Source organism: Salvelinus namaycush, chromosome 4 (genome assembly GCF_016432855.1).
Source record: "Salvelinus namaycush isolate Seneca chromosome 4, SaNama_1.0, whole genome shotgun sequence".
NCBI classification, from domain to species: Eukaryota; Metazoa; Chordata; class Actinopteri; order Salmoniformes; family Salmonidae; genus Salvelinus; species Salvelinus namaycush.
The window spans coordinates 30,750,867-30,777,013 of record NC_052310.1 but is presented as its reverse complement, the minus strand read 5'-3'; the positions used below and the strand labels follow the sequence as shown (position 1 = coordinate 30,777,013).

At 43.9% G+C, this 26,147-nt stretch overlaps 1 protein-coding gene across 1 annotated transcript in view; it reads right to left on the bottom strand.

Annotated features, from left to right (window-relative positions):
* LOC120046433 (cadherin-23-like) overlaps window positions 1-26,147 on the bottom strand; it is a 569,127-nt gene that overhangs the window by 146,713 nt on the left and 396,267 nt on the right. The window contains exons 22-33 of the mRNA XM_038991662.1: window positions 22,620-22,809; window positions 21,305-21,450; window positions 20,690-20,909; window positions 20,099-20,251; window positions 19,776-19,889; window positions 16,785-16,933; window positions 12,661-12,721; window positions 11,975-12,123; window positions 1,799-1,934; window positions 1,064-1,452; window positions 659-760; window positions 108-257 (exon numbers count right to left, since the gene is read on the bottom strand). Coding sequence (XP_038847590.1) covers window positions 108-257; window positions 659-760; window positions 1,064-1,452; window positions 1,799-1,934; window positions 11,975-12,123; window positions 12,661-12,721; window positions 16,785-16,933; window positions 19,776-19,889; window positions 20,099-20,251; window positions 20,690-20,909; window positions 21,305-21,450; window positions 22,620-22,809 — 1,959 coding nt within the window. The remainder of the gene's footprint in view (window positions 1-107; window positions 258-658; window positions 761-1,063; window positions 1,453-1,798; window positions 1,935-11,974; window positions 12,124-12,660; window positions 12,722-16,784; window positions 16,934-19,775; window positions 19,890-20,098; window positions 20,252-20,689; window positions 20,910-21,304; window positions 21,451-22,619; window positions 22,810-26,147) is intronic.

The window sequence follows — 26,147 nt, the reverse complement described above, 5'->3', positions numbered from 1 at the left end:
GACAAAGAGGAGGGGATGGAGTGAGTTGAAATAGAGCAGGGAGAGCAGGTGAAGAGCTTCTCCCTCTCTCTCTCTCTCTCTCTTCTCTTCTCTGTCTCTCTCCTCACCAGTCCATTTTTCCCGGCATCTTTGTCGCGCCCAAGCACCACAGCCACTCTCTTCCCGATGGGTGTGTTCTCTGGAATCTCCACCAATGAATCAGATGTGATATCAAACTCTGGACTGTTGTCATTCTCATCCTGTATGTTGATTGACACCTGTCACATGTATAGACAAAGCCAATGAGGGATTGGCATTGACAAGAGGGCTAAGATGCTACAAAACTTTGAATTCAAATTGATTAACATGGTATGCTTTTGAGAAATAATACAAAAGTACATTTGTGACATACACACACACTTCATTAAGCTTTGAATTAAAACTTTGAATTAAAACAGTAATCCTGAGCAACACCTACCTTCTGCAATTTCCCCATGAGATAGCAGTAACGAGGTGAAAATAAAGATTGTCATTAACTGACCTTTTCTACAACAAAACAGATAAAAACATTGTGACGCGGTTTATTATTGAAAACAGATGAGACCTGACAACCGGGAATAAAAACTACTGTCAAAACAAGAAAAAAAAGAAATTAAGAAGAAAGAAGCGACTGCCATACCACAGTGGAGTCTTTTTTGGGTCCCCCATCGTCAGCCACTACAGTCAGGGTGTAGAGGTCCCCCTTCTCCCTGTCCAGCAGCCCTGTGACTGTGATACGGCCCTGGGGATGGACAGGGAGAAGGAGAAAGAGAAAGAGAGGGAGAAAGGAGTAAAACAAATTAACAAACAACCTGATTTATCCTAGCTTTAAATATATATGCTGAGCAGTGTACCGTATCCAACAGGGATGGGTTTAAATTCCATATCAATTCAGTCAATTCAAGAAGAATGCTTTCAAGGGAAAATCCTAATTGGATTTGCTCTTTACTTCCTGAATTGAAATGGAATTGACCTTAACCCAACTGTCCAATAAGAGTGAGACATGCTAATACGGTCTTACACCCCAGGCTGTCCACCGACTCACCGTGATACTGTCGATCTTGAAGAGGGCGAGGGCGGCTGGCGATGTGTCCGGGTCAAAGCGATACGACAGCTGGTTGAGGTTGTCCGCCGACTGTGCCTTTACCTGCACCACCTCCGTTCCTGTGGCGATGTTCTCCATGAGTGACACCTCGTAGCCCGCAGAGAAGAACGCCACCGCCTCGTCCAGCTCATTAAGTAAGGTCACGTAGACCATGCAGAAGCCACGGTGGAACGGCGGCGCCTGGTCGGTAGCCGACACGTTCATCAGGTAGCTGGTCTTGGTCTCGTAGTCTAGGTAGTCTACAGTGGTCACCAGGCCCGTGCTCACGTCCACATCAAACTTACGGTCGGAGCCTGAGTCCAGGGCATAGGCCACCGCCCCACCGTCACCTGGATGGAGGAATGGGAGGATAGAGGAGAGGAAAGACAGGGAAAATCATAGAGGGAAGGAGGTTGGGCAAAGGAAGGCAAAACAAGAGAGAGAAGAGAAAGAAAAAAAATTAAGTATGTAGTCATGCATTGCTACACATACCTATCTATGTACTACAATACCCATAATGCTCTGTACAGAATATTCTGTTTTATTTTAGTAAATAAAGCTAACATAATGTTGTCCCGTTTCCTTATCAATACATACTGTACTAGTGTACACTATAATGTATATATTATCAATAAAACCAGCTTGTACAGAGGGTTATGGGTACTGTAATACATCATGTTACACTACAACACTCACCAGTGTCGGGGTCTGTAGCTCGTACTACGATGACAGAGGTGCCAATGCCAGCGGTCTCCCTCAGACCCAGGCGGTTGTACTGCTGCTGGGTAAACACTGGTGCCTCGTCATTGGCATCCTCCACATACACTATCACCTGTAGTGGGAGACAGAGACACTGGGAGTCAGGGAAGTAGCTGGACAACTGCTCACAAGATGCTCACAGGTGTCATTTACTGCCCTGTTATACCACTACAGCCCTTTCCCTTTTGCAACATACTCTACCCTAGCACTATACTGTATGTCCTGTCCCACACCCTCTTCTCTCCCAATACACTACCTTCACCTCTGTTCTTATCTAAATCCTGCCTCACATTCTCTCCTTTTTCCTTCCCTATGTATGACCCTAACAGTCTCATCTTCTATGTTCTCCCATGTCCCCTCTCCCCTCCCCTCTTTCCCTATCCCCTATATTTAGACCCAATCCCCCCTCTCCCCGCCTCACCCGTACAGAGCTCCTCATCTTGCCTTGGTCACTTTTGTTGTTACACAAAATGAGTGCATTTTGCGTCCCATTGATATTTTAAGACGAAATTGAGCACCAATATTGAATTATATATTGAAACCTAAGTCTGGGATTCTACTTTTAATACTTACATATGGAATTGTTTTAAGATGGTCAAACCAAGGACCATTTAGCTACAGTATTTGATTTAGAATTTTAGGACCCCTGTAAGTATAAAATAAATACTACATTCAACAATTATTTGATTAAACATAAAATGTGGCCTTACTGCTATTAGCCCATATAAATATATTAAATAACATTCATACATGGCAAAACAGATAGTCAAAAAATGTTTCAAAAGGAAGTTTGTTTTGAAGAATCTATCCTATAGATAGTGCAGTCCTTGTTAGTGGCACTATAGTATCCTCAAAGCGGGCAAAGAAGGTGTTTCGTTTGTCTGGAAGTGTGACGTCGGTGTCCGTGACGTGGCTAGTTATCTTTTTGTAGTCCGTGATTTCCTGTAGACTCTGCCACATACATCTCGTGCCTGAGCAGTTGAATTGCGACCTTGTCCCTGTACTGGCCTTTCACTTGTTTGATTGCCTTGTGGAGGGAATAACTACACTGTTTACATTCAGTCATATTCCCAGACCTCTTTCCATGGTTAAATGCGGTGGATCGCGCTTTCAGGTTCGCGCGAATGCCGCCATCCATCCACAGTTTCTGGTTAGTGTAGGTTTTAATAGTCACAGTGGGTACAACATCTCCAATGCACTTCTTTATAAACACACTCACCGAGTCAGCGTATAGGTCAATGTTGTTCTCTGAGGCTGACCGGAACATATTCCAGTCCGCGTGATCAAAACAATCTTGAAGCGTGGCTTCCAATTGGTCGGACGAGCGTTGAATGGTTCTCGTCACTGGTACATCCTGTTTGAGTTTCTGCCTATAAGACGGTAGGAGCAAGATGGCGTCATGGTCAGATTTGCCGAAGGAGGGCTTTGTTTGCATCGAGGAAGTTAGAGTAGCAGTGATTGAGGGTATTGCCCATGCGCGTCGCGCAATCAATGTGCTGGTGGAATTAAGGTAGCCTTGTTCTCAAATTTGCTTTGTTAAAATCCCCAGCTTCAATAAATGCAGCCTCTGGATATATGGTTTCCAGTTTGCATATAGTTCAGTGAAGTTCTTTGATGGCCGTCTTGGTGTCAGCTTGAGGGGGAATGTACAGAGCTGTGACTATAACTTACGAGAATTCTCTTGGTAGGTAAAATGGCCGGCATTTGATCGTACGGAATTCTAAGTTGGGTGAGAAAAAGGACTTGAGTTCCTGTATGTTGTTATGATTACACCATGAGTCGTTAATCATGAAGCATACACCCCCGCCCTTCCTCTTCCCAGAGAGGTGTTTATCTCTGTCGGTGCGATGCATGGAGAAGCCCGGTGGCTGAACCGATTCCGACAACATAACCCGAGAGAGCCATGTTTCCATGTTTCCGTGAAACAGATAATGTTACAATCTCCGATGTCTCTCTGGAAGGCACCCCTTGCTTGAATTTAGTCTACCTTGTTGTCAAGAGACTGGACATTGGCTAGTAGTATACTCAGGAGCAGTGGGCGATGTGCATGTCTACAGAACCTGACCAGGTGGCCGCTTCGTCTGCCCCTTCTGCGGCGCTGTTGTTTTGGGTTGACTACTGGAATTAGATCCATTGTCCTGGGTGGTGGTCCGAACTGAGGATCCGCTTCTGGAAAGTTGTATTCCTTGTCGTAATGTTGATAAGTTGACGTCGCTCTTATATCCAATAGTTCTTAATATTTCCTGGGGTAACAACGTAAGAAATAACACATAAAAAATCTAAATACTCCATAGTTTCCTAAGAACTTGAAGCAAGACGACCATCTCTGTCGGCGCCATCTTGCTTGCGCATATGAGATGAGAAATGCCAGATATGTAAACATTATTAAAGTGACTAGTGTTCCATTCCTTTGTGTTCCATTACACTCTAAAATTGATACAACAGTAGCTAAGATGGGGAGAAATATGTCCATGATAAGGTGCTGCTCAACCTTTTTGCACTGTCAACAAGGCAGGACCTACAGGCCCTAGTTTTGTCGCACCTGGACTACTGTTCAGTTGTGTGGTCAGGTGCCATAAATATCTCTATCTCTCTGGGGTTAGGCCTAAGCATGTCTTCCTTTATACATACTGAACAAAAATATAAATGCATCATGTAAAGTGTTGGTCCCATGTTTCATGAGCTGAAATAAAAGATTCCAGAAAGGTTCCATATGCACAAAATGCTAATTTCTCTCAAATGTTGTTTACATCCCTGTTAGTGAGAATTTCTCCTTTGCAAGTTAATCCATCCACCTGACAGGTGTGGCATATCAAGAAGCTGAGTAAGCAGCATGATCATTACACAGGTGCACCTTGTGTTGGGGACAATAAAAGGCCACTCTAAAATGTGCAGTTTTGTCACACAACACAATGCCACAGATGACTCAAGTTTTGAGGGAGCGTGCAATTGGCATGCTGACTGCAGGAATGTCAACCAGAGCTGTTGCCAGATAATTGAATGTTCATTTCTTTACCATAAGCATCCTCAAACATCGTTTTAGAGAACTTGTCAGTACATCCAACCCCAAATCAAATCAAAGTTTATTTGTCACGTGCGCCGTATACAACAGTAGACATAACAGTGAAATGCTTACTTACAGGCTATAACCAATAGTGCAAAACAGTTGTAAGGTGAACAATAGGTAAGTACAGAAATAAAATAACAGTAAAAAGACAGGCTATATACAGTAGCGAGGCTACATACAGACAACGGCCCAATTGAGGTAGTATGTACATTAATATATAGTTGAAGTGACTATGCATATATGATAAATAGAGAGTAGCAGCAGCACAACTGCAGATCACGTGTAACCACGCCAGCCCAGGACCTCCACATCCGGCTTCTTCACCTGAGACCAGCAACCCGGACAGCTGATGAAACTGAGTATTTCTGTCAGTATTAAAGCCCTTTTTGTGGGGAAAAACTCATTCTGATTGGCTGTGGGTGGGCATATATATATATATACAGGACCAGTCAAAAGTTTGGACACACTTACTCATTCAAGGGTTTTTCTTTAGTTTGACTATGTTCTACATTGTAGAATAATAGTGAAGACATCAAACTATGAAATAACACATATGGAATCATGTAATAACCAAAAACAAATCAAAATATATTTGATATTCTTCAAAGTAACCACCCTTTGCCTTTATGACAACTTTGCACACTCTAGGCATTCTGTCAACCAGATTCATGAGGCTTGTTGAAGCTGGTTGAGAAAATGCCAAGAGTGTGCAAATCTGTCATCAAGGCAAAGGGTGACAATTTTAAGAATCTAAAATCTAAAATATATTATGATTTGTTTGACACTTTTTTGGTTACTAAATGATTCCATATGTGTTATTTCATAGTTTTGATGTCTTCACTATTATTCTACAATGTAGAAAATAGTAAAAATAAAGAAAACCCTGGAATGAGTAGGTGTGTCTGTCACGTCTGCTCCCGCTCTTCCCTCCCCTGGCGCTTGAGGGCGCCAGGCTGACCTGCATTTTCGCACTCCTGCCATCAATTACGCACACCTGCCTTACCTCATCACGCGCTTCAGCGATATTGGACTCACTTGGACTCGCTTATCATCTGTTTATTACCTCCCCTATACTTGTCAGTTTCCCTGCTCTGTTCCCTGCTGATGCATTGATAGTTTTTTGTCTTTGTTTTCTTGTATGCTGACACTGTTCCTGTCTCGTTCCATCTCCGTTCCTTATTAAATGTTTGACTCCCCATACCTGCTTCGTCTCTCCAGCGTCAACTCATGTGACAGAATGCATTAGCCATCACACAAAGCATCGGGGAGTACTGGCTTTCCTGTTGGTATGGTGGCATCGGCTCTGGGTCGCCGACGATGGAACCGGGGGTGCCTAGCAAGCTTGTCGGGCTTCCACGCCCTAGCTGGCTCGAGAGGTTTCCTTGCCTCGGTTGGCTCGGATGGTGCCCATCTCACATCGGGCCTCACCTGGATCGTCAGTTCTTGTTCGCCCAGCCGGTCCAGGAGTTTTTTATATTTTTTCTTTTTTTATTGGTGACGTCGGGGTGGATTCCGCCGGCGATGGAACCGGGGATGCCTAAGCCAGCTCGTCGGGCTTTCACGTCCTGGCTGGCTAGAGAAGTTTCCTTGCCTCGGTTGGCTCGGCGGCTTCCCATCCCACGTCACTCTCCACCGGATCGTCGGGCTCCCTCGCTGTAGCAGGATCGACAGGCTCCATCGGTGGCTTCCATGCCTCAGCCGGCTCGCCAGGCTCTCACGCTCCTGCCGGTTCGTTGGACTCCCACGCCCCAACTGGCTTGCCCATCGCCCATGTCTCGGCTGGTTCGCCCGGGTGGGATGCTGGGTGGCACCCCTAGAGGGGGGGAGGCACTGTCACGTCTGCACCCGCTATTGCCTCCCCTGGCGCTTTAGAGCACCAGGCTGCCCTGCATCACACTTGCTTTATTGCATGCTGATGATGTTCCTGTCTTATTACATGTCCGTTCCTTATTAAATGTTTGACTCCCCGTACCTGCTTCGTCTCTCCAGCGTCAACTCATGTGACAGTGTCCAAACTTTTGACTGGTACTGTATATAAAAATATCAAAATCACGCAGTGGACACCGAGGCCTTTGCCTGCAATGTGCTGATACATTTAGTGCTCAAGTCTCTGACAGCTGAACTATGAGGTGGAACATTATTGTTTTAGGAAAGTAGCCTAAAAAAACTATAAAATAGGCTGTAAAGGTTTGCATATGCTAAACATCAAAACACAATGAATAGCTGTTTTTAAGGACACATAAATGTGGCTCATTTGGCCAACATCCTTTGTGTATTCATGGCGCTGGCTGTAGAATATCTGATTTCCCCCAAGCTGATCATTGTCTCCAGCCGGCTCTGATCGTGAAGTAAGAAAACAGGCAGGGAGAGTGAGCTCGTCTGTGTTGGTCAGCGAACCCTCAACTCTCTGACCCGTAGCCCTGCGTGACATCGAATGTGCCACAAAAGCATGCTGAAGTGGCAAAGTCAATGTCCAAGTTTATAAACACAGGGTCGCTACAGTTATTGTTATTTTGAGTTAATTCTATGAGGGGGAGGGTGTTAAATTTATTTTACAGTGCAAGAGGAGGGTCATGTAAAATATGTTCTACTTTGGGGAGGGGGGTGCAGTTTGTTTTGAGTTTGAACTGCCCCTCCCCCCAGTACATTTTGATTTATAAATATTAATTATGGGGGTGGGAAAACATTGTTGCACCTGATCCAAACACTTTCTCACTAAATTATACTTACCAGACGTTTGCAGACATGCTCTAATAATACACTTAGATGGATCACGAGCAAATACAGCTCTAGACAGTTATAAGGCGCTGAGTTCCTGACATCGATTGGCACTTGCGGTGTAAATTTGAATCCCCCCATGGGGTGCAAATTACTGCATTAATCACCTTGAAATGGAAAATTAGGGGCTCAATTCAATCCAACCCGCATTGCAGTATTTACACAGTAGGTATTCTTCCAATAGGTAAAATTAACTCACAGATTAGTCTTGGGTACTGTATAAAAACCTACAACTACTACCAGGGAGACCCCTCTCACAGATATGCTTTCACTTTCAGAATTAGAAGTGTGTGGTCACGGGATGAATATTGTAAATAAAGGATTTACCCCATGTGGGATTAGAATTCACAACCATTGAACTATGAACCAACTGTCTTAGTGGACTGCACGGCCAATCAATCAGTTGGAAAAGATAACTAGTTGATATGACCACCAGTATCATCCAATTCTTGTTACGATGGATGTAGCTACGGATATAAACATAAAACTCATTCCCTACGTGGTTTTGTTTCTTTATAAAAGCACATAGATGTTTATGAAACGGTAAATAAAAGTTGAATTTGGTCACATGGAAATGTGCCTTCCTGCCTTTTGAATTTTGTGTAACATCAGTAGTCTAGTCAAGGAAGCATCAGGCAAAGATATTTTGGCACGCGCCACTTAACAAGACCATTCTGGGAGCAAGGAGAACACTCTTTAGCAATTTTCCGGGCCTTTCTCAGACACCGCCTTGCATGTACATCCTGGATGGCTGGGAACTCGCCACCAGTGATGCACTGGGTGGTGCAGTTGCCATTCCAGACTGTGATACAACCAGTCAGGATGCTCTCGATTGTGCAGGTGTAAAAGTTCCTGAAGATCTGAAGGGCCATGCCAAATCATTTCAGCTTTTTTTTGAGGGAGCAGAGGCGCTGCTGTGCCTTCTTCATAACTGTGATGGTGTGAGAGGACCATTTTAAGTCCTCAGTGATGTGGACACTTGACTTGAAACTCATAACTTGAAACTCATCACCCTCTCCACTGTGTCCCTGTCGATGTGGATGGGGGTGTGCACCCCCATGTTTCCTGTAGTCCACAATCTGCTCCTTGGTCTTGCTGACATTGAGTTAGAGGTTGTTGTCCTGGCACCACACTGCCAGGCCTCTGACCTCCTCCCTGTTGGCAAGGAATGTCAAACTCATTCCATGGAGGGCCAAGTGTCTGCTGTTTTTTCCTTTCAATTAACACCTAGAAAACGAGGGGGAGTTCCTTACTAATCAGTGACCTTTTTATCAATCAAGCCAAGAGGGGAACAAAAACCTGCAGACACTCGGCCTTCCACGGAATGAGTTTGACACATTGGCTACATGCTGTCTTATCACCGTTAGTGATCAGGTCTAACACCGTTATGTCATACAGCAAACTTTATGATGGAGTTGGAGTCGTGCGTGGCCACACAGCTGTGGGGTAAACAGGGAGTACAAGAGGGGGCTAAGCACACACCCCACTTGGCATTTTTCCGATTTTGTTGCTTTACAACCTGGAATTCAAATATATTTTGGGGGGGGGGGGGGGGGGGTTGTATAATTTGATTTACACAATATGTCTACCACTTTGAAGATGAAAAATATTTTTTATTGTGAAACAAACAAGAAATAAGACAAAAAAACAGAAAACTTGAGCAGGCATAACTATTCACCCCCCCCAAAGCCAATACTTTGTAGATCCACCTTTTGCAGCAATTACAGCTGCAAGTCTCTTGGGGTATGTCTCTATAAGCTTGGCACATCTAGCCCCTGGGATTTTTTTCCCATTCTTCAAGGCACAACTGCTCCAGCTCCTTCAAGTGGGATGGGTTCCGCTGGTGTACAGCAATCTTTAAGCCATACCACAGATTCTCAATTGGATTGAGGTCTGTGCTTTTACTAGGCCATTCCAAAACATTTGAATGTTTCCCCTTAAACCACGTGATAGTTGCTGTAGCAGTATGCTTAGGGTCATTGTCCTGCTGGAAGGCGAACCTCAGTCCCAGTCTCAAATCCCTCAAAAAATTTCCCTCAAAAAATATCCCTGTATTTAGCGCCATCCATCATTCCTTCAATTCTGACCAGTTTCCCAGTCCCTGCTGATGAAAAACATCCCCACAGCATGATGCTGCCACCACCATGCTTCACTGTGGGGATGGTGTCTTGGGGTGATGAGAGGTGTTGGGGTTGCGCCAGACATAGCGTCTTTGTTGATGGCCAAGAACCTCAATTTTAGTCTCATCTGACCAGAGTACCTTCTTCCATATGTTTGGGGATTCTCCCTCTTTTGGCAAACATGTTTGCTCATTTTTATCTTCAAGCAATGGCTTTTCTCTGGTCACTCTTCCGTGAAGCCCAGCTCTGTGGAGTGTACGGCTTAAAGTGCTCCTATGGACAGATACTCCAATCTCCGCTTATCTTTGGTCTCTTTGTTGCCTCTCCGATTAATGCCCTCCTTGCCTGGTCTTTGAGTTTTGGTGGGTGACCCTCTCTTAGCAGGTTTGTTGTGGTGCCATATTCTTTCCATTTATTAATTATGGATTTAATGGTGCTCCGTGGGATGTTCAAAGTTTCTGATATTTTTTTTATAACCCAACCCAGATCTGTACTTTTCCACAACTTTGTCCCTGACCTGTTTGGAGAGCTCCTTGGTCTTCATGGTGCCGCTCGCTTGGTGGTGCCCCTTGCATAGTGGTGTTGCAGACTCTGGGGCCATTCAGAACAGGTGTATATATATTGAGATCATGTGACAGATCATGTGACACTTAGATTGCACACAGTGGACTTTATTTAACTAATTATGTGACTTCTGAAGGTAATTAGTTGCACCATATCTTATTTAAGGGCTTCATAGCAAAGGGGTGAATACATATGAATGCACCACTTTTCCATTATTATTATATATATATTTTAATTTCCCCTACCGATTTGGACTATTTTGTGTATGTCCATTATATGAAATCCAAATAAAAATCCATTTAAATTACAGGTTGTAAAAATGCCAAGGGGGATGAATACTTTTGAAAGGCACTGTATTCAGGATCAGTGTGGCGGAGGTGTTGTTACCTACTCTCACTACCTGGGGTCGGCCCGTCAGGAAGTCCAGGATCCAGTTCCAAAGGGAGATGTTCAGGAGTATCTTATTTGCCGAAGGAGGGACGAGGGAGGACCTCGGATGCTTCTTTGTGGGTTGAGTAACATTGGTCTATCACTTTATTGCTCCTCGTCCAGAGCGTCCAGAGCCAGAGCCGCCACCGTGGACAGATGCCCACCCAGACCCTCCCCTATAGGTTCAAGTTTTGCGGCCGGAGCCCGCACCTTGGGGGGGGGGGGTACTGTCACGTTCCTGACCTTATTTCCTTTATTTTGTCTTTGTTTAGTATGGTCAGGACGTGAGCTGGGTGGGCATTCTATGTTATGTGTTTCTATGTTGGGTTCTTTTCAATTAGCCTGATATGGTTCTCAATCAGGGGCAGGTGTTTTACGTTTCCTCTGATTGAGAACCATATTAAGGTAGGCTGTTCACACTGTTTGTTTGTGGGTGATTGTTCCTGTGTCAGTGTTTGTGCCACACGGGACTGTTTCGTTTGTTCGTTTGTTCCTGTTCGTGCGTTCTTCGTTGTCTGTAAGTTCTCATGTTCAGGTCTGTTTACGTCGTTTATTGTTTTGTAGTTTGTTAAGAGTTTTTCCGTCTTCGTCTTTCGTTAATAAATCAAACATGTATTCTACCCAAGCTGCGTTTTGGTCCGATCCATGCTCCTCCTCAGACTAGGAGGAGAACGAACGTTACAGTGGCGAAGGAGAGATGTTGATAGAAGTTGGGCATCACGTGTCTTAGTGACGCAGAATTAAAATCAACTGCAACAAGTGACTTTATAATAGAAAATTAAAATTATCTTAAATTACAGTTCTTTTTTTTACCAAGTTACACTTCTCAAAAGGTACCGAATTGGTGGAACGACCCAAGACTCCAGCCCTATCCCCTCTCCCTTCCCCTGCCTTGTCCCCTCTCCTCCCCCTCCCTTTCCCCTTCTCAACAGTATGGAGCTCCTCACCTCCAGCCCGGTCCCATCCTATGTTGTCTCCCCAGTCTCCCATTACCCTCCCCTGTCCCCTCCTCACTTGCAAGCAGCTCATTATCCTGCCCTGGTCACTGTTGTAGACCTCCATATCCAGCCCTGTCCCCTCTCCCTCCCTTGTCTCTCGTCAATCCCTGCCCACCCTCTCCCTCTCCTCTCTCATCATTCCTCCTACTCTCCTTACCCGTACGGAGCTCCTCATCCTGCCCTGGTCACTGTTGTAGGCCTCTACCTCCAGCACGTGGGAGCTGCTGCTCTCTCTGTCCAGAGCCCTCTGGCCCCGCATCACAAGCCCCGACAGCTCATTAATTCTGAACAGACCCTTACTGTTGCCTACACATGCAGACAGAGAGAGAGAGATAGGGAGACACACACAGATAGAAACAGAGAGAGAGAGAGATTGGGGCGGGGGGTGGAGAGCGAGGCAGAGAGAGAGGGAGATGGGGGAGAGAGATAGAGAGAGGGGGAGAGAGAGACAGAGAGGGTGTGTGAGAGAGGGAGAGGTTAGCTGGGGGTTGAGAGTGATTGCATGCAGGATGGTCATGAGTGTATTGATATAAAGTACATTCAAATATTAATACTAGAATATCACCAACATTGTAAAATGAATCACCAACATTGTAAAATGAATCTATCCAAATCAAGTGTTACCCACTTGACACTGCATCTTTCAAATGTCTCATTGAGCAGTTAAATGGCTAATACCGTATTACTTCAAATAAAGTTATGATTATGCATGCAGGGTATAATTAGCGTGCAGTGTTGACAGTCTTTTGTGTTTAGTTGTTTGTGTGCGGTGAGGCCTGAGAGTAGGTGTGAAAAGTATCACCACCTGGCAACTGGGAAGAGGATGGAAGAAGTTGTACTCACCAGAGAGGATCATGTACAGAACCCTGCCGTTCTCCCCCTGGTCTGAATCTGTGGCCTGCACCTGCAGACACAAACACATGTTAATAGCACAGACATATGCAGCCATTATACTCATTTACAACCACAGTGACTTGAAACCACACACCGATAGGCCTACATAGCTAAAGTACATAAATATTTACACATACGTACACACACATACATGTGCGCGAACACAGGCATGCACACAGACACACACAAATGCTGACATTCATATACACATACACACACACGTACTAACATGCGAGTGACCCACCCCACCCCCTCCAAATTCTGTGTAGTCCCATGGTTGCCACAACAACTGCACCATGGCCCTGGCAACAAGTCCACAATGGAGATGTCTCTCACTCTTTCTCACCCCCTCTCTCTTTCTCTATAACTCACTCGCTTCGTCTCTTTCTCCCTCTTTCTCCCTCTTTCTCCCTCTCTACCCCATCTCTCTCTCTCCCTCTACCAGTCTACATCCTCTCTCTTGTTCTCTCTCTCTCTCTCTCTCTCTGAAAGGCAGGCATGGAGCCAGAGCAGCCAAAGACAAAAACACATCAGAGACAGCATGGCTCATCGGAGATAACTAGTGAGGCATGCTGAGCTGAGTAGAATATACTGAATCCAACCATGACTTCTGACTGGAGTTCTGAACTAAAATAGGCACAGAGATGTTGAAGCAAGATGAGACTGAGCAGACCCTGACCTTACCCTGCTTGTAGGACCTGTGGATATTCCTAGACAGATGCGTGCACAAGCATGCATGCACACCCACACCCACACCCACAGACATACACAAAACGTGTTCACACACACACACACACACACACACACACACACACACACACAGTCTTGTACAGCTAACCTTGTGGGGACATACAATTCAGTCCCATTCAAAATCCTATTTTCCCTAACCCTAAACCTAACCCGTACTCTTACCCTAACCCTAACCTTAACCCTAACCCAAAAACCTAAACTTTATCCTAACCCTAAACCTAACCCTAAAACTAACCCTAGCTCCTAACCTTAATATTTAACTTAATTCTAACCCTAACACTAATTCTAACCTTAACCCTAAACCCCCTAGAAATAGCATTTGACCTTGTGGGGGACTAACAAAATGTCCCCAGCTGGTCAATTTTTACTTTGTTTACTATTCTTGTAGGGACTTCTGGTCCCCACAAGAATAGTTAAACATCTCCACACACACACACACACACACACACACACACACACACACACACACACACACACACACACACTCCCTTCCTCTCTCTCTCTTGCTCTCTGTGTGAAAAGAGGGGCCATGTTTCAGTTTCATTAGCTTTATAAAGAGATGTAGAGGAGAAGAGAAAGTGGAGGAGAGGGGAAGGGGTGAGACTGGAGAAAATACATACACAAAATGTGTTAACACACACACACACACACACACACACACACACACACACACACACACACACACACACACACACACACACACACACACACACACACACACACACACACACACACACACACACACACACACCCACCCACCCACCCTCCCTCCCTCCCTCCCTCCCTTCCTTCCGCTCTCTCTCTTGCTCCCTGTGTGAAAAGAGGGGCCATGTTTCAGTTTCATTAGCTTTATAAAGATATTTAGAGAGGAGAAGAGAAAGAGGAGGAGGGGAAGGGGTGAGACGGGAGAAAAGAGAGTAGAGGGTCAAATTGATGAATAGGGTATTACACAGTGGACTGCACCACTTTGGCAATAAAAGGGGTGCAGAGCTTCCCAGTTTGTGTTACTAAGCCCAGATGTTGTGAATTTAAGCATTTGCAGTGTTAGTGTTGGGAGATCATTTTCTAAGCTCTTAGACGGTGTTGGAAATGGACCATTGTTTTAGGCTCTCCCAGTGGAAAACAAAGAGACTATGTTTTGATCACTGTCCTGTTACCACCTTGTCCTCTCTGTCCTCTTTCTTCTCTGTGCATTCCCTAACGCTCTCTTGAAAAGGCAGTGTGAGGGAGAAAAGGAACGTTGAAGCAAGGAAAAAGTTTGACTCACAGATGCTGGATGTGACTGAAAAAGGTAAAGTGTGTGTGTGTGTGTGTGTGTGTGTGTATAAAATGTATGTGTGTTTGCTGACATATGCTTATATGTGTTATGCCCATATAGGTGAATTTGTGTTTGGGTCAGTATGAGTGCATGCATCTAAGTATGGAGTCACAGTCAATGTGAGAGAGTAAGTGGATGTTGGACAGTGAAAGATGTCTGAACTCTCGGGAGTTTGTGGTTTGTTTGTGGGTGTGTGTATACTGTAATATATTTTGTATTTAATATTTTGCGTCTGAGAGTGTGTGTGTGTGTGAGTGTGAGTGTGTGAGCGAGTGTGTGTTGGGGGTTGGTGACTAACGAGATGAAGGCTGCTCCAGTGGCCTTTCCACACAGCTTTGCTGGCATTTGGTCTTAAAACTAATTTCACGTCCCAATGTGTTTCTCCCTAAACCGACAAGGCACGTGTTGTCTCTACCGAATTAAAGACTATGACATTTGTGTGTGTGTGTGTGTTGCATCTCCTTCAGGGTATGATGGTAATAACCCCTCCTAAAAAAGCCGAAGTCAGCTTGGTTTAGCTTAGACAATAAGGCAAGACTTCCCATATCAAGAAAGCTGCTGTGGCACTCTGAAAGAGACTGGTGTACACGCACGCACACACTCACACACAGACCGCCCCCCACACACAGAGATGTCCACACACTTCTCATCTAACCTCCTTTCTCATGACTTCTCTCCATTCCAGAACTTGGCGACTATGAACACCACCAGTGATCTAACGGTCAACATCTCTTCCACCCTTTCTTTCACAAAATCACCACTACTTTTCAACCTATCCAGCCTGCCCACCTCCCTCTCTTCCTCCCCCCTGCCATCAGAGCCTCACAACCCATTGCTGACCATCATGGTGGTGTTAGGCCTCTCCCTGCTCCTGGCTGGCTGTGCTATCTTCCTGGCCGTGTGTCGTGGGTCATCAGCCCAGACAGAGGAGGACTCAGATGGGGGTTGTAGTTCAGGCGAGTCCCTGGTCTGCGGGCCTTCTCTGTCATCGGAGCCCCAGCTCAAGCTGTGGAAGCGACTGGGCTCTGTACAGCGGTCGTTCACCTCCTCATTCAGACGACCGCCCCAGCGCAGGCCAGAGTGCAGCATCCACTGCTCCCCAACCAGACTGCAACCTGACCACAGCAGCTCACCCACCTTACCATGCGCTGCCTGTTTGACTATGTTACAGAGATATGACTACGCTCTGACCGTGAGATGAATGCAGGCCTGGTCATGGAGATGACCGCTTTGACTGTAACTTGACCAAAGCACTCAGACTTGACCACAGTCCTGCATGTCCATGGATGTACTGCTAACTAAACAATGACACTAACTTCTGATCAAACCCTGACTTCAAGATAACCACATGGACTGGTGGAGTAAAGGTTATTTGGGCCATGTTGTTAATGACAAGAGAAGCAGGTGCAAGCCCAAGGTTCTTCCAAAAGGGATAACAGCCTAAGTGGATGATGTGAATTGTTTCGTACATTTTGATTGTTGTATTAGCTACAATCTTATAAAAAAAGGGTTCCAAAAGTGTTATTCGATTGTTCCCAGGTAGAAACTTTTTGGGTTCCAAGTAGAACGTTCTGTGGAAAGGGTTCTACCTGAAACAAAAGAGGGTTTTACATGGAACCAAAGGGTTCTACCTTGAACCAAAAAGTGTTATTCAAAGGGTTATCCTATGGGGACACCCGAAGAACCTGTTAAGGTTCTAGATAGCACCTTTTTTTTCTAAGAGTGTAGAACAGTTTGTGTTATTATTTTATTGTATTAAATGTAGTTTGTTTTAGAAAATAAAAAGCTTTCTCAAGTTTGATTTCCTTAAGTGCATAATATTGTGTGTGTGTAGGTATATCCTTGTGTGTAACCATGTGTATGCTTGTGTGTATATGTATGTCTATGTGTGCACATGTGTTTGTGGGTGTCTGTGTGCACACATGCATGAGTGTGTGTGCGTGCGTACCTGCAATCATGTGTATGTATATATACGTGCCGCGCGTGTATCAGCCTGGCTGTGTACCTGCAGGATGCTGGATCCTATGGGGACATTCTCCAGTACGCTGGTCTCGTAGCTGTTCTGGAGGAAGATGGGTCTGTTGTCGTTCACGTCCAGTACTTCTACAAACACTGTGGCTGTGCCTGTCCTCCTGCTGCCTGCTGGACCATTGTCTGAGGGATACACACATTTACACATTACAAAACTAACACTGTGTGTATATGTCAATCAGTTTCTGAGAAACTTGGTCATGAACATACTTTGAATATATGTATCAACAGTGGACTAATGAAGTAAGTAAGTCAAGATCTTTGCAATCTTTGCAAGTAAAACTAACTGTATAATTCAATCAATTGGTGCGAATGAAATGGAACAAGTCTCATCCTCTAGATTCCTTGGAGTTCTAATTGATGAAAAGTTATCCTGGAAAGATCATATTCAATTTGCTGCAGCAAAGTGATGAAATCTGTTGGTATTATCAGAAAGATTAGTGGTTTGGTTCATCAGGCTTGCTTCCTAACACTTTACTATAGCTTCATTTACACATATCTCATTTACTGTAAAATTGTCTGGGCCAGTACATATGCCTCCTACCTACACAAATTACTCGTCATACAAAATAAATTTGCAAGGCTAGCCACCTCCTCTAATTACCTAGCTCCATCTGCACCTTTGTTTAAGAAACTCAATATCTTGTCTATTTACTGCATCAATGTATGCCAATTTGGCATTTTCATCTACAAATACTGTACCTCCCTGACAGTTTACCTTTCAATGGATTCTTCAGGGTTAATTCTGAAATCCATTTATATAAACACAAAACATTGCGATAACCTTCAGCCTCTCCACTGCCTCACCTCACCTACTTTAGTCAATTCTCTATCAGATAGAGGTACCATACTCTGGAATTCTTATACTCACAGTGCCAAAACCTCATCATCCCTCAATAACTTCAAGCGAAGACTCTGGGTTAGCCTCATGAACCGAACTACTCAGTAATCTCCTCCATATAGCCCAACTCTCACACACTCACATCCACACATAAACACATGAACACACACATTTAAACAAAACATATACTGTTTATAATTTTTTGGGAACGCTGATCGGTTCATTTGTACATTTATGATTAGTGAATTTTGTTATCTGTTTAAACAAACCTTTTTTGTGTTGTACTTACATATTGTTTATTGTTTGTTTGTGGTGTGGTTTTTATACAAGCCCTTTGGCTTCCAAACACATCTGGACACCGTTTTTTATTTTTGTTTTTATCTGTATTGTTGTTTATCACTTATTTTATTTGATGTAAATAAATGAAACCTTAATCATTAAAACCATACAATAGAAACCAAAAATGGATACAGTCTGAGTCTTTGTAAACCCCATGTTTTAGAACATACCAGTGGGGTACTCAAAGTTCAGCCATGTTCAATCACTTCTGAGGTAGTTACATGAGTACTCTCTTCTCTGAATCCCCCCCCTCTAAATATATACTCACAGTGAGGAGTCTGAACGGCCCTATCAGCACACACATGGTCATCCCAGGACAACTCAGATAAACTCAACAGTTTCAACAACAACACGAAACCTCAGACGTTAGCTGCATCCCAAATGGCATCCTATTCCTTAGAAAAGTCCACTACTTTTCACTAGAGCTTTATGGGCCCTGGTCAAAAGTAGTGCACTAAATAGGGAATAGGGTGGCATGTGGGATTCAAGCCTTCTTGGTCTCTCTTTGGGAAGGTTATGAAAAGTAACTGTCTTTTTCACTAAGTACACCAAGGGTTCAGAGAAAATGAAAGCAATCCTGAACAAGCACTGGCATATTCTGCAATCAGACTACTGGTGGTCTATAAGCGTGGTCGCAATATTGGAGATAGTTTGGTGAGATCTGACATGCCCCCTGAGCCTATTCAGACACTCTTGACACCTATCCCAAATGGGAACTACAAATGTGGCTCATGCGCATGATGCAATAGCACTATAAAAACATCTTTCTTCAGACAACCACATGCAGGTCGAAAGATCCCTGTTAGGGCTATCATCTCATGCAAGACCAAGTAATCTATCTCATCACCTGTTCATGTGGAAAAGCCTATGTAGGACAAACGAAAATACAATTAAAACAACACATAGCTGAACACTGCAGCTCAATCAGGTGTAAGAACACTGACTATCCAGTAGCAGCTCACTTTGTTGAAGCTAACCATCCCATCTCCTCCCTCAAATACACAGGCATTGAGCATGTTGCTCTACCAAGGAGAGGAGGTAACATCGAGATCCTACTACTACAAAGGGTGTCTTACTGGATATCTTATCTAAAAACATTGACCCCTAGTGGTCTGAATATTGACTTTGATCTCAGGCCCTTCTTATGAACACATTTTCCTCTATGAACAAGTCTTATAAATGTAAAAAAAAAATGTACAGCTTATTAGCGCATACCTAATATGTTCCCCCTGTTGATGATGTTCATTATACATTAAGGTTGAACCAAAAGATTACATGTAACAAAAACGATATACAAAATTATTATGTGAAATTGAATGAAACAATAATGTATGTTGATGCTAAAATGATGTACACTATTCCATTATGTTTCTATATGATAACAATAGCATAATATATTTAATATGTCATATACAACTTTTTTAAAGTTTCATTAATTTGAATTAACTTAATCATTATGACACACCCCTCACTATTGTCATTGGTTACAGTAATTGCACTGTGTGTCTACATAACCTGGTTCAAGTATTCATGACATTACCCTGAGGAAGGCACAGTGATGCCGAAACATTGGTAAATACCCATTAAATTGCTGGGAGATGACACATGGCGTGTGTGACTTTCTTTATTTTGATAGTTTAAAGATTATGAAAAGGAACAGAGACCGTTGCACAACAAGACTTGCATGCATCACTTCTCGCTTCTCAATCTCACAGATGTACAAAAGCTCTAAATACACAGAGTAGAAAGAAAGATGAAAAATGCTCTTATAGGGCTAGGACTTACCGATAGCCTCTATGACCAGTGAGTATGTAGCCTGTGTCTCTCTGTCCAAGCCAACCACAGTCCGAACCACACCATCTCTGAAGCCAACACTGAATTTACCATCCTGGTTACCACCTGCAGAACACAACACACATATGGTGGAGTATTACATGTATATCTTGGCTATTCACTTATACACATGAATGAACGCAAGTATACATACACACACACATACCCATGAACAAGTAGTAGCACATTCACATAATACAACTCCACGTCTTTCCCAACTACTCACACACACACACACACACACAGTCTGCCATGGCCTTAGTTTGAACTCTGACCTGTGATGAAGTAGCTGAGCTCGGCGTTAAGGCCGGCGTCATTGTCGGAGCAGATGAGGCGAGCCACCACATGGTCCCTGGGGACGCTCTCCTGCAGGGACACGTTGTACACCTTGGGGAAGAATGTGGGGGTCTCGTCGTTGACATCTAGGACTGATGGACACAGAGTGACAGAGAGACAGGCAAGCAGACAGACAGACAAAGAGAGACAGAGAGACACATTGTCTCTTGTAAAATAACTTTCATCATGATCAATAGGCAGACAAGACAAGCAACACATTTAACAGATTGTCATTCCACTCCCAGCGCTTCTAAAATATATGCTTCTGACCAGGTATGAGCAGGTATTATGAGGTATGAGCAGGTATTATACTAAGCAAAATACTGTCTTGAATCAGTCTTTATATGGTGTAAAATTTGAATGTTGGACCAGCCATGACCTGTATTCACAAAGCGTCTTAAAGTAGGAGTGGTGATTTAGGATCAGGTCCCCACTGTCTTAGTCATTATGATCTGAAAGGCAAAACTGATCCTAGATCAGCACACCTACTCTGAGACAATAAGTGATTACAGGCCCTGATGCTTGCAAACCTGTGATGGTAAGGGTGCTGGTGGAGGTGCGTGGGTTCTGCCCTTGGTCGTACGCCACGATCCTCAGGTGGTACAGGCTAATCTGCTCGCGGTCCAGAGTTGCCGTTGAGTACAGCACGCCCGTGGTGGTGTTGAGATAGAAATCAACTCGTGGCATGCCCACCCGTAGCCCCATGGTAACCATACCATTCTCCTCCTGATCAGGGTCCTCCACCTGGATCTGATGGAGAAAAGAGAGGGATTGAGAGAGAGAGAGGAGGAAGGGAGTGGAGAGGGAGAGAGAGAGAGAAGAGAGAGAGGAAGGGAGAGGAGAGGAGGAGGAGCAGAGGAAAGGATGGAAGAAGGGAAGGAGAGAAGAGTAAATGAAATGAGAGGAAAGGGGAGAGGGGAGATCGGAAGAGTAAGATGAGATGTGGGGATAAGAGACAGAGGGGACAGACCGGGAGAGAGATATGGAAGTGGTGGGGAGAATAGAAGTGAGAGGAGGACATGACAGACAGGGGAATACAGAAACCAAGAAAACATTTTATTAGCCTTCACACACTTCCATCTGATTAATCTGATACAATTACACAAGTATCTAACTCTAATGACATATTGTAATGGTGTACTGACCTTGAACACAGAGGATCCACTAGGCAGGCCCTCTGGCACCTCGGCCACAAAGGGCAGGTTAAGGAAGATGGGGTCATTGTCATTAAGGTCCAGCAAGTTGACGTACACCGTGGTGCTGACTGAGGAACGCAGTGGAGGTCTGCCAACTGGAGTGGGCACCAGAGGTACAAACACAGCATTTACAGGAGCACAAAACTCCAATAAAAGTTTTACCAGAGGTGGCCTAGGCTAGCTAGTGATAGCCAACTTAGCTTCAGCCGGTTGGGGTGCAACCGTGGCAAAGTTGGTTTGACATTAGATAGCCTGGGGCTAGTTAGGGACCAACAATAAATTACACAATGTAAATGGGACAAAGTTAATATTTCAAAAAATGTTGCCTCATTAAATGCGTTTAAAATTTGAATTTCTACAATTTATAGTTGGTTTGAGTTTTTTAAGTCACGTAAATTTGGAGCCATTGACATTCAAAATATTGTGTAATTTACTGATGGTCCCTAATAGCCCCATGGGGATATCGAATGTCAACCAAATTGACCATGGGCATTACGATCGGGTCGCATGCAGCTGCGCTCCGAATTGATGATTACTTTGGTGCTGCCAGCTGTGGGCATTTGGGCAGGATTGAAATAAACCCAACCCAAGGAAAACTGTTACGGTGCCCTTCATTCTTTGACATAGCATTTTTTCCTATCATTTCGCAAATCTGTTTTGGAAGAGAATGACTTTATAACCAAAATTATCCTATTTAAACTTTGTAGTCAATTTTGACCTTAGAATAAATGTTTCTGACTCATATCGATGCCACATAAGCCTTTTTCTAAACGAGAAGTGGCTTTTTGGGGCAGTTACTCTTTAAAGTAGAGACTCATATATGAACGCACACTGTAATTTAGATACAGATATAGTATAGGCTGACAGACTGACAGACTCTTCAGCCCCAGTCGCTCGCTCGCACGCACGCACGCACGCACGCACGCACGCACACGCACACGCACACGCACACGCACACACGCACACACACACGCACACACACACGCACACACACACACACGCACACACACACACACACACACACACACACACACACACACACACACACACACACACACAAAGAGAGAGAGAGAGAAACACACACACACACACACACACACAAAGAGAGAGAGAGAGAGACACACACACACAGAGACACACAGAGACTCACACACACATAGACAGAAGTCTCAGTCCCAGATAAACAGCTAGCCAGCCAGACACACAGAACAACAAACCGACCGACCAACTAACAGACAGAGTTCTGGCCTGGTGTGGGACTCACGATCGACAGCAGACACGATGATGGTCCTCATGAGCTGGGTGTCTTTTGGGTTGGACCTCTCTCTGTCCAGCACGGCCCCGCTGGTCCTGATCTTGCCCGTGCTGCTGTTGATGGTGTAGAAGGGGTTCTCTGGGCTGATGCTGTACACCACTGTCCCATTTTCCCCAACATCTGGGTCTATCGCTAGCACCTGGAAGGATGTATGGGGGGATGGGGGATGAGGGGGGAAGGGAAAGTGGGGAGAGGAAGGAGATGAGAGAAAGGAGGAGGGAGGGGAGAGAGGAGGAATGATGAAAGAAAGAAGGAATGAGTCTTAGTGGGGGAAAATCTGACACTTTACATCTCTTCACCCCCACCGGACAACAACCTAATATCTAACGTGATAGGTAATTTATACGCTGGGCCGAGAGGGCGGCTAAAAACATGATTTTTTAAAAGAGCTGATCAATTATTCACCGCACTGACGAAGAAAACGCTGGAAACTGGTTAATTGGTCATTAGAAGAGCAAAGGTTTGGCAGGTCTTGAATTATTAAAAGACTAGGTAGATAGACATTTCTGAGCCGTACATTGATTAATTAAGACTAGGCGTCCCGCTAGCGGGACAACTTCCGGTGAAACTGGAGGGTGCGCAATTCAAATAAATAATCATAAAAATGATGGATATTAAACATTTAGGTACATATAAGTGTCTATTATCGGTTGACAGCTTAAATTATTGTTAATCTAACTCAGGGGTGTCAAACTCATTCCACGGAGGGCCGAGTGTCTGCAGGTTTTTGGTTTTTCCTTTCAATAAAGCCCTAGACAACCAGGTGTGGGGAGTTCCTAACTAATTAGTGATGTTAATTCATCAATCAAGTACAAGGGAGGAGCGAAAACCCGCAGACACTCGGCCCTCCGTGGAATGAGTTTGACACCTGTGATCTAACTGCACTGTCCGATTTACAGTAGCTATTACAACGAAAACATGTCATGCGATTGTTTGAGGACGGCGCCCCACATCAACATATTTTTCCACCGGCACAGGTTTCATAAATTAACAAATAACGATTAAATATTCACTTACATTTTGAAAATCTTCCTATGATTTGTCATCCAAAGGGTCCCAGCTATAACATGTAGTGTCGTTTTGTTAGATAAAATCCTTCTTTATATCCTAAAAAGAAGGTTTAGTTGGCGCCATCGATTTGAGTAATCCACTCGTTCAACATTCAGAGAAAGGAATCCGAAAATCTACCCCTAAACTTTGTTTCAACAAGTCAAAATATGTTTCTATTCACTCCTCAGATACCCTAACATGTAATCACACTATAATATTTCTTACGGAACGAAGTATGCTCAATAGGAAACCGATTTTAGCAGGTGCATCTTGTCTTCATGGCGTGCGCAAACACGAATTTCCAAGACTTTGTCCCTGTACAAAAACTGATATTTCTTATTCGTTTTGGAAGTTACAAGCCTGAAACCTTGAACATAGACTGCTGCCACCCTGTGGAAGCCATAGGAATTGCATCCAGGGAGCTAATTTCCAGTATGCCATTATACTTGCCATTCTAAGAGGATGGTCTCTCAAAGAAAAAACATTTCCGGTTGGTTTTTCTTTGGATTTTCTCCTACCATATGTATTGTGTTATATTCTCCTACATTATTTTAACATTTCTACAAATTTCAAAGTGTTTTCTTTCCAATGGTACCAATTATATGCATATCCAGGCATCAGGGCCTGAGCAACAGGCAGGTTACTTTGGGCATGTCATTCACGTCATAAGAATTATGAAAAAAATGAGAAAGAGAGGAGCGAGAGAGGGAGAGAGAGAAAAAGAGAAAGAAAAAGAGAGTGGACAGTAGTGGAAGGAGATTTAAGGGTGAGGGGAAACTTATTCATAGGTAGCCCCAAAGTCCATTTAAATTAATCAATCTAAGTCTTAGGAGAGAACATAACATTATAATATGCAAAAACATTAGCCTTGTCTATTGAACTGTGGCCTCCACTTACATAGATATCAGCAGTAAAGAGAATTTTGTTTTTTAATTAGGTAAGTAACCTCATTAGAGATTAGATGACCAATTGTGTGTGAGTATGTGTGTGTGTGTGTGCATGTGTGTGGGGGGGGGGGGGTTGAAAACCGTTTGACTGTGTGTGTGTGTGTGTGTGTGTGTGTGTGTGTGTGTGTGTGTGTGTGTGTGTGTGTGTGTGTGTGTGTGTGTGTGTGTGTGTGTGTGTGTGTGTGTGTGTGTGTGTGTGAGTGAGTGTGAGTGTGTGTTGTAGGGCTCTATCCTTTTCCCAGGGCACTGCGACCAAATTCATCTTCTCACTGCGCTTAGCATGTGGCACACATCAATCCTTTGGTCAGAGGGGGGCAAGGGGGATGAGGGTGAGTACCCTCAGAGCACCAATGTAAGGGAAATCCAACACTATGAAAAAGTGCATCCAACGAAAGGGAAAAGTGTTCACATTAAAGTACATAGGGAGGAAGTGAAGAGAGGGAAAGACAAACAACATTCTATGTTCCAACACCACCACTCGTTCTTTCATCTACTCTTTATCGCTCTATTCCTCTCTCGTTCCACGATGATGGATAAAGTGCTCAAATTAAAGACAGATACACATGGAGGGAGTGAAGAGAGGTAGAGCATCCAAGAAAGACTACTACAGTGGTTGCTCAACTAAAAGTGTTGAGATTTATGCTGTGGGACTTAAAGGTAATTTGTGGTTTAGTACGGTTCTCTGTGTCACTGATTCACTGCTCCAGACCAGCGCAAGGGGGAGTTAGAACACTGATTATGCTTACTGGAAAATACTCTTTAAAAATTAATGGAAGAGGCAAGTGGAAGGGAGAAAATACATAATTCAGAGGTCAATACAGTGCTTGATAAATCAATGAGATTATTATTTTCACTGAATCCTCATTTGGGTATTGGTTAGACTACAATTACGGTGTGGAAATGTTAGGATTATTTTGTTCTTACTGTAGTACTGTAGCCTACTCCCTACAGCCTACTCCCTAGGTTGTACAGAGCTATTATGGGCTATTAGCAGAACAATAGATACTTTGTGCAAGGCAATTGATCAGCATTAAAAACATTGTAGATTGTGCCTCCCAAGTGGAGCAGTGGTCTAAGACACTGCATTGGAGTGCAAGCTGCGTTACTACAGATGCTGGTTCAATACCCGTGCCGGCTGCGACCGGGAAACCCGTGGGCTATTGGTTTCTCTCCCTCTAAAAACAGAAATCAATCAAACTGAATTTATTTGCAAATTAGTAAGAATGTCTCACCCCATGTTCAAGAATGGCCATTTTCTCACTCACTTTCGGTTATTTGAAAACAAAATAATCTCCAAAATATAGTTATTTTTTAAACAAGCCATAGAAAGTTGGTTGCAATTTCAGTTTAGTCCATCAGAAAAGACAGAACAAATAATACAACAACTATTGTGGTTAAACTCAAATATACTAATTGATTAAAAAAAACGTTATCAATTGGAACCTTTAACAAGTGGAAAGGGGGAAAAGTATTATTATTA